At 38.6% G+C, this 9770-nt stretch overlaps 1 protein-coding gene across 1 annotated transcript; it reads left to right on the top strand.

Moving 5' to 3' along the window:
* Positions 1-575: 575 nt before the first annotated feature.
* Positions 576-4394, top strand: LOC128984205 (uncharacterized). Its single transcript, XM_054403503.1, has one exon. It carries the CDS (start codon positions 576-578, stop codon positions 4392-4394), a length of 3819 nt encoding a protein of 1272 aa, XP_054259478.1.
* The last annotated feature ends 5376 nt before the right edge of the window (positions 4395-9770 follow it).

The raw sequence follows: 9770 nt of genomic DNA, 5'->3' as shown, positions 1-9770 counted from the left end.
TCATGGGTTCGATACTTAGCTGATTACATGATCTTGTATATGTGATATAACCTCTGTTTTCCAGCCAAGTAACATAACCTAGGAGCTGTCACTTGCTTTCTCACCAACGGTTCACGCCAGATAACATAACATCACTTCACGTACTGCATTCGTATCTGTAACATAACCTCACTTGTGTACGTAGGAACTGTATCCCGCCATTTGCTTTCCCGCCAACTGTCCCCGCCAAGTAACATAAGCTCACTTCTATACGTAGGTTTATTAAATGAATATCTAGTTGAGAAAATAAGGAAAACAACTGTGAAAGCTAAACGGTTTATTTAAATTGTCTTCATCCTGTGTGGTGACATTGCATCATCTGAAACAAAAATTACAATTAGTACCACATACGGTGTAGTAAACAAGTTATAACTTGAAAAAATCCTGTACGCTGATTGGCTATAATAAGCTCACTCCTGATTGGTCATAAATAGGTGATCTGTGTAGTCATTAGCTACCCCCACCCCTTTCCCTACCGTATATATATATTGCTCTGTATCACCATCGCATCACTTTGCTCTCAGCGTTCGACGAAGATGGACGTAAGTAACGTAGCTGCTCAAGTAGTAGAACCTGTAAATATAGTAGAAGATTCTGTTGAAGTAGCTGTCCCCGTAAAAATCTTAGATAAACATGAGAATTATGTTAAGAAATTCAGAATTCATGGTATTAACACTGTTTTCAAGTTTTCTAACCCCCCGCCTGAAACTAGTGAGATTGATTGGCTAAGACAAGGGTTTGGTCAAATTGTAAATGAGATGAAAGAAGTTTGTCAGGAGGGCGATCAATTGGGTTTCACTTTGCGTTCACTTAACCTGAAAAGGGAAGAGTCGGGGTTTGTCACTTTTCGCCCTGCAAATGAAGTTAACGAGGATGTCTTGTGGCAAATATTTGGGGGAATTGTACAATCAAATGCTGAATCAATCAAGTCGACGGACACATTTCAAGTCGAATGTACCCGAGTTAATCTCCCTGTAGGTAAAGGTAGGGTTAGACCTGGCCTGTATAACACCTTTGATGAAGAATGCAAGGCTAGGACAGGGATCGTAGTAATTAACAATAAAGATAATCTGTGTCTTCCCCGTGCCTTGGTGGTAGCTATAGCTAATGTAAATAAAGACCCAGCATATGAATTAGTTAGAATGGATAAAGCAAAAAGACAGACTGTAAGGGCTCAAAAACTTGTACGTCGAGCCAGAGTCAAAATGCCTGAGGGTGGTGCCGGTATTGCTGAACTTGAAAAATTCCAAGATCTGCTTAAAGACTATAAAATCACTGTGTACAACTACAATGTTAAAGGCCGCGATGTGTATTTTGAGGGAAATGTAGAGAACCCCAAGTTCAAAATTAACTTGTTGTTTCATAACCGACACTATAATGTAATTACTAGTGTGACAGCCGCTTTTGCTTGTGTGTTCTACTGTGACGCTTGCCATATCCCGTATGATCACAAAGGTAAGCACCGTTGCTCAAACATTTGTTCACAGTGTCAGACCATCTCTCCCCCTTGTGTAGAGGAGCATGGGGGAATCTTGTGTCCAAAATGTAATATGACTTACAAAAACCAACGCTGTTTCATTGCGCACCAGGCTGACAAATGTAAAAACGTTAAAAAATGTCTAGATTGCGGGAAACTAGTTTGGCTTAAAGAGAGGTCCAAGCCTCACAAGTGCGGGGAAGTATTTTGTAAGCATTGTGGAGAATTTAAAGATCCTAACCATAAATGTTACATGAAACCCAACGAGGGCAGACCGAAATCTAAATCTAAAGACTATGTTTTTATTTTCTTTGACTTGGAAACCCGCCAAGATGAGTCCCTGCCCACTGACCCAGAAAGTAAAGTACATAAAGTAAACTTGTGTGTCTCTCAACAGTTTTGTTACCAGTGTATTGAGGGAAAATTCTGTATAGCGTGTAAAAATCGTACACGAGTGTTTGACTCTGACCCTATCAACCAGTTTATGAACTATGTAATGTACGTGAGAAAGCAGTTCAAAAACGTCTGTGTAATCGCTCATAATGGGCAAGGTTTCGACTTTCAATTCTTGCTAAAGTACTTGTTGGAAGAAACAAAATTCACACCGGAACTTGTAATGCGGGGAACCAAAATTATCTTAATGAAAATTGACAATGTGAGGTTTGTCGACTCACTTAGCTACTTCCCCATGGCTCTATCTGCACTCCCTAAAGCCTTTGACCTACCTTCAGAGAAAAAGAAAGGCTACTTTCCCCATCTCTTCAACACGCTAGCAAATCAAAACTATGTAGGCCCTATGCCAGACAAAGAGTACTACTGTCCCGAATCCATGTTTGAAAAATCCCACAACGACTTTGACAAATGGTACAGTGAGCAGGTTGCAAACAAGTATGAATTTAATTTTAAAAAGGAGTTGCAGGAATACTGTATTTCAGATGTCGATATCTTGGCCCAAGCCTGTCTAAAGTTCCGCGCAATATTTCTGCATGAGTGTAACGTTGACCCGTTTCTCGAAGCTGTCACCATTGCGAGTGCCTGCAATCTAGCCTTCCGCCGTAATTTCCTGAAACCCAACACTATCGGCATCATCCCTAAGAACGGTTATAGATTATCAGACAAACAATCGGCCATCGCACTCCAATGGCTTTCTTGGGTCGAGGAAACCAACGGTATTAGGATTGACCACGCAGGTCGAGGCAAAGAAGTAAAAGTTAATGGGATGAAGGTAGACGGTTTTGATGGTAGAAACATCTATGAGTTCCACGGATGTTACTGGCACGGGTGCCCTAAATGTTTTCCTTACGACCGTCACGCCCCTTTGAAGGAGGATCCCTCCGATAGCCTACATCTTCGCTACGAACGAACTAAAGCCAAAAACGCAAAGTTTACTGAACACGCATTGGTAGAGATGTGGGAATGCGAATTCCGTAAGCTTAAAAAGGATCAAAAACTCAATCATCTGGACAGTCTGCCCATCTTGAACAACCTCCCACTAGACCCACGACAGTCTTTCTTTGGAGGTAGGACAGGCAACGCGAAATCCTATCACAAATGTACTGAGGGTGAAACTATTCAATACGTCGACGTTTGCTCCTTGTACCCGTATGTTTGTAAGTATGGGAAGTACCCTGTAGGCCACCCAACCATCTATGTAGGAGACAGGGAGTGTCGTGAGAGAGGTATGGAAGTAGAGGGTTTGTTGAAATGTAAAGTTTTGCCGCCTCATGATCTCTATCACCCTGTACTCCCTACAAAAATGAACGATAAATTGATGTTTGTGTTGTGTAGAACTTGTGGGGAAATGATGTACCAAGGGGAGTGTAACCATGATAGTGATAGTAGGGCACTAGTTGGGACTTGGACTATGGATGAGATTAGGAAAGCTGTAGAGAAAGGGTATATTGTACTAGACATGTATGAGTTGTGGGAGTATCAGGTAGCGACATATGAAAACGGGGGCTTGTTCACTGACTTTATCAATAAATTCTTAAAGATGAAACAGGAAGCTTCGGGCTATCCAGAGTGGTGCAGGACTGAGGAGAACAAAGACAAGTACATTGCGGAATATTTGACACATGAGGGAATCAAGCTGGAGAAAGACAAAATTGTTAAGAACGGAGGTTTGAGGTCTTTGGCAAAATTAATGTTAAACAGTTTCTGGGGAAAATTCGGACAGAGGGAGAATCAGACTAAAGCCACAATCGTTAGGGATTCTAAAACACTTTTTCAAATGTTCTCATCCCCCGAATTAGATGTAAATAGAGTCCAAATCGTCAATGAGGAGGTTGTAGTTGTTTCTTGGGAGTACTTGGAAGAAGTTGGGGAACCTCTCAGTAACGTTAATGTTTGTATCGCGGCCTACACCACAGCGCAGGCGAGACTCAAGCTCTACGAACATCTTGAGGCCCTAGGAGTTCAAGTATTGTATTATGACACAGACAGTGTCATTTTTTACCATCGCCAAGGCTTATACAGAGTTCCTACGGGAGATTACCTCGGCGAAATGACTGACGAATTGGCAGATTACGGACCCGGCTCTTACATCACTGAAATTGTCTCTGGGGGGCCTAAAACTTACGCGTACCTTGTCTGGTCAACCAATCAACAGAAATTGATCCCAGTCTGTAAAATCAAGGGCCTCACCCTCAACTTTAAAACATCAAAAGTTGTAAACTATGAAAAACTGAGAGAAATGGTCCTAAGTGAAGTAAAACAGTCAATTGAAATTGAAGAAAACAGAATCAGGAGAACTAGAGATAGAGACATCGTTACCATCACTGAGAGCAAAGTGTTTAAAATCACGGGGCCTAAGAGAAGGTTCGAAGGAGAGTACGACACTCTACCTTTTGGATATAGAAAAGTCCAAAGAGACATTTAAATTCCTTTGTAAATAACTTTGTAATCTTTCATTGTATATATTATTGTAAATAACTCTCCTAATAAAAAAACAAGTCTATAGATAAATACTTATGTAACCCGACTAAGGTGTGAGTGTGTGTACATTGAGGCGTTCAGATTGGAAAGAACCTGTGCTACTCCTTGTACTTGTGTGAATGTGTGTACACTGAGGTGCTCAAATCTTGAAGGACTTGAGCCACTCCCTGTACTTGTGTGAATGCTGGTCACTGGCGTGGCTGACTAAAAGGCCCGTAAACCATGTGTAAAGGTCACTGGCGCGGCCGACTAAAAGGCCCGTAAACCACGAATGTTAAAACTTTTGGTAGGATTACATAACTAAATCTATAGACTTGACAAAAAAAAAAGCTTTGTAAAAGTAAGGGAGAGGGCGTTTATAGTGACTACCAGGTAATCTGGACTGGCTATAAACGCTTAACCTGGCCTCACTTAATGAGGGGATAGTCTCAAACCCTATCCAACACAAAGCTACATCATACGTAACAGGCGTTAAGATACATCATTCTACTAATAATGGATGGCATAGCGGAAGAACTATACCAAATGTAATGTAACTCTTAGATGATCAAACGACCTGTATAAAGATGACATAGAAGAGATGCAACCTAGTGGAAAGCATGTAAACTACAACAAAAGTATAGTGGACAACTGAAATCGTTATTACAGATGGTTAAACCTAACAACTCTACATCTTGATAGGGTGGTACATTCAAAAACGTATGAGGAGAGGAGGTCAAACTCCTACTTAAATCTATCTCCCATAAGAGCCTCTAGTTATGGAGGATGATTATAGCACTAATCTGTAAATAATACAAGTTTACCATATTGGTTTTACACTTGAGGTGTTGAAGACTCAAAAACAGGAAACTAGTGTTGTATTGAATGAGATATCAAATTATAGCCCACATTTAATACTTAATAAACATTCCAAGGTACAAAGGTAACGTTATCACTGCTACCCACACTGTTATCGTGTGATGGTAAATAGTACAGATGTCTGTGACAACACCCTACCTGTGATTTATGAGTGTAACGTGTCCGTGTGTAGGTACAAAGCCCCCTGATTGACCCTCAAGTGACTGACTTCCGTTGAAAAACTAATATTTTTGACAACGGTACATATTGATGTAACAGACTTTGAAACCTTGGATGTAGTAAATAAAAACTAAATAGGACCAGGAAATGAAAATTAACCCATTATCACGGGCAAGCCACAACTGCGATACAAATATTAACAACCGCTAAAAGGCAAGTATATTTTAACTCTGAGAAAATATTAAATAAAACCTGTTGTTAGACTACATGTTTACGATAGCTAGACTGAGAAAGGTGTGGGAGTATGTTAAAACTGTATGGAAAACTCTAGGAAATGCTTATACATGTTTTGGTACCAATTGTTCCTCCAGGACACAAATACATCATCAAGACATGAACATCAAGAGCCCCCTATGATAGCTAAATCTTGTAGATATCCTAAAAATCCAGTAATCTCAGGCTATGGAACCTTACAAGTGGATAATAATATATGAGTTAGTATTGGTAAAAATATGATTTTTTTATCCAAGAACCCCTTTTGAACCTGAAAAATTAAATATCCAAGTTTATTTATTTACATACCTGTTCTAAGCAACAACTAATAATGTAATCCATGTTTATTGATTAATAAAGGGGTTTCTATTACTTTCATTCTATTTATCATCAATGTTCTGAAGACTATTGTAAACCCATTATCTTATAGCATCTGTACCCGAATGTTCCACATGGCTCTCAGCTATGAATGTAATGCGACACCTATTGTCTATGCCTCTTTTAAGTTGTCACTGTTTTGAAAAATATTTAATGTTAAGCAATAGTTTTAATGGAGATGTCTCTTAGATTGACATGAAATAGATACACTTGAAGTTCTAAGTAAAGCCCCTTTTACTGTTATCGAGGTTCTACCGTACTCTGAATGAAAAAAAACCTCTTTTAAAACACAAAAACCATCGATATTCAGCGTATACTCTAAAGACCGAGGAATGTACAATTCATTCAACGACGAATGCAAATCAAGACAGGGAATAGTTGTTATAAATAACACTGACAACTTATGTTTAGCTAGAGCAATAGTGGTAGGTAAAGCCTATACAAAAATGAACCCACAAATTCGAGGTATTCGTGAAGACAAGAGCATGAGACAAGCAAATAGGGTAAAGAAACTTATAGCTAAAGCGTGTGTAGGAATGCCTGAAGAGGGATCAGCTATCCCTGAACTTGAAAAGTTCTAAGCACACTTAAAGAAATATAGAATAACCGTGTATAATTACGATAGCAAGGGTCGGGAAGTATATTTCTCTGGTGGGAATAGTGATGCAAAATTTAAAATCAACTTATTGTAACATGATAACCACTATAATGTTATTACCAACTTAGCCGCCGCTTTTGCATGTGTGTACTTTTGTGATGCTTGCCATGTCCCATGTGATCACAATGAGCCCACAGATGTTCAAACATCTATCCATCTTGTCACACCTTCTCACCTCCTTGTGTGGAGGAAAATGGTGGCATATCTTGCCGCTATTGTAACCACTTTTTCAAAAATTAACGTTGCTTTACTGCCCATCAAAGACAAATTTGTAAAACAATTAAGTTCTGCCGATGGTGTGAAAAAAATGATATTCCCAACTAAACGTAAATCAACTCATGTGTGTGGAGAGGTATATTGTCACCCTTGTGGTACATTTAAAGATCCTAACCATAAATGCTACATTCGGATAGACAAGAAAAGCCCTAAAGACCGTGACTACCTATTTATTTTCGTTGGTTGTGAAACACATAAATTTACTTTATGTAACTTAGTCTCGGGATCTGAGGGTAGGGAATCATCCTGGCGTGTTTCACAACCAAAGAAAATAAATAGGTAGTCACGGTCTTTAGGGCTTTTCTTGTCTATCCGAATGTAGCATTTATGGTTAGGATCTTTAAATGTACCACAAGGGTGACAATATACCTCTCCACACACATGAGTTGATTTACGTTTAGTTGGGAATATCATTTTTTTTCACACCATCGGCAGAACTTAATTGTTTTACAAATTTGTCTTTGATGGGCAGTAAAGCAACGTTAATTTTTGAAAAAGTGGTTACAATAGCGGCAAGATATGCCACCATTTTCCTCCACACAAGGAGGTGAGAAGGTGTGACAAGATGGATAGATGTTTGAACATCTGTGGGCTCATTGTGATCACATGGGACATGGCAAGCATCACAAAAGTACACACATGCAAAAGCGGCGGCTAAGTTGGTAATAACATTATAGTGGTTATCATGTTACAATAAGTTGATTTTAAATTTTGCATCACTATTCCCACCAGAGAAATATACTTCCCGACCCTTGCTATCGTAATTATACACGGTTATTCTATATTTCTTTAAGTGTGCTTAGAACTTTTCAAGTTCAGGGATAGCTGATCCCTCTTCAGGCATTCCTACACACGCTTTAGCTATAAGTTTCTTTACCCTATTTGCTTGTCTCATGCTCTTGTCTTCACGAATACCTCGAATTTGTGGGTTCATTTTTGTATAGGCTTTACCTACCACTATTGCTCTAGCTAAACATAAGTTGTCAGTGTTATTTATAACAACTATTCCCTGTCTTGATTTGCATTCGTCGTTGAATGAATTGTACATTCCTCGGTCTTTAGAGTATACGCTGAATATCGATGGTTTTTGTGTTTTAAAAGAGGTTTTTTTTCATTCAGAGTACGGTAGAACCTCGATAACAGTAAAAGGGGCTTTACTTAGAACTTCAAGTGTATCTATTTCATGTCAATCTAAGAGACATCTCCATTAAAACTATTGCTTAACATTAAATATTTTTCAAAACAGTGACAACTTAAAAGAGGCATAGACAATAGGTGTCGCATTACATTCATAGCTGAGAGCCATGTGGAACATTCGGGTACAGATGCTATAAGATAATGGGTTTACAATAGTCTTCAGAACATTGATGATAAATAGAATGAAAGTAATAGAAACCCCTTTATTAATCAATAAACATGGATTACATTATTAGTTGTTGCTTAGAACAGGTATGTAAATAAATAAACTTGGATATTTAATTTTTCAGGTTCAAAAGGGGTTCTTGGATAAAAAAATCATATTTTTACCAATACTAACTCATATATTATTATCCACTTGTAAGGTTCCATAGCCTGAGATTACTGGATTTTTAGGATATCTACAAGATTTAGCTATCATAGGGGGCTCTTGATGTTCATGTCTTGATGATGTATTTGTGTCCTGGAGGAACAATTGGTACCAAAACATGTATAAGCATTTCCTAGAGTTTTCCATACAGTTTTAACATACTCCCACACCTTTCTCAGTCTAGCTATCGTAAACATGTAGTCTAACAACAGGTTTTATTTAATATTTTCTCAGAGTTAAAATATACTTGCCTTTTAGCGGTTGTTAATATTTGTATCGCAGTTGTGGCTTGCCCGTGATAATGGGTTAATTTTCATTTCCTGGTCCTATTTAGTTTTTATTTACTACATCCAAGGTTTCAAAGTCTGTTACATCAATATGTACCGTTGTCAAAAATATTAGTTTTTCAACGGAAGTCAGTCACTTGAGGGTCAATCAGGGGGCTTTGTACCTACACACGGACACGTTACACTCATAAATCACAGGTAGGGTGTTGTCACAGACATCTGTACTATTTACCATCACACGATAACAGTGTGGGTAGCAGTGATAACGTTACCTTTGTACCTTGGAATGTTTATTAAGTATTAAATGTGGGCTATAATTTGATATCTCATTCAATACAACACTAGTTTCCTGTTTTTGAGTCTTCAACACCTCAAGTGTAAAACCAATATGGTAAACTTGTATTATTTACAGATTAGTGCTATAATCATCCTCCATAACTAGAGGCTCTTATGGGAGATAGATTTAAGTAGGAGTTTGACCTCCTCTCCTCATACGTTTTTGAATGTACCACCCTATCAAGATGTAGAGTTGTTAGGTTTAACCATCTGTAATAACGATTTCAGTTGTCCACTATACTTTTGTTGTAGTTTACATGCTTTCCACTAGGTTGCATCTCTTCTATGTCATCTTTATACAGGTCGTTTGATCATCTAAGAGTTACATTACATTTGGTATAGTTCTTCCGCTATGCCATCCATTATTAGTAGAATGATGTATCTTAACGCCTGTTACGTATGATGTAGCTTTGTGTTGGATAGGGTTTGAGACTATCCCCTCATTAAGTGAGGCCAGGTTAAGCGTTTATAGCCAGTCCAGATTACCTGGTAGTCACTATAAACGCCCTCTCCCTTACTTTTACAAAG

The sequence above is a fragment of the Macrosteles quadrilineatus genome, unplaced genomic scaffold (genome assembly GCF_028750875.1).
Source record: "Macrosteles quadrilineatus isolate MER2022 unplaced genomic scaffold, UCM_ALF_1.0 Scaffold_2__2_contigs__length_208266976, whole genome shotgun sequence".
In the NCBI taxonomy this organism is placed as follows: domain Eukaryota; kingdom Metazoa; phylum Arthropoda; class Insecta; order Hemiptera; family Cicadellidae; genus Macrosteles; species Macrosteles quadrilineatus.
This window is presented reverse-complemented; position numbering and strand designations above follow the sequence as displayed.

What these genes read in the sequence shown, in the direction of transcription:
- LOC128984205 (XM_054403503.1), top strand. Translation starts at nt 576, where the DNA reads ATGGACGTAAGTAACGTAGCTGCTCAAGTAGTAGAACCTGTAAATATA.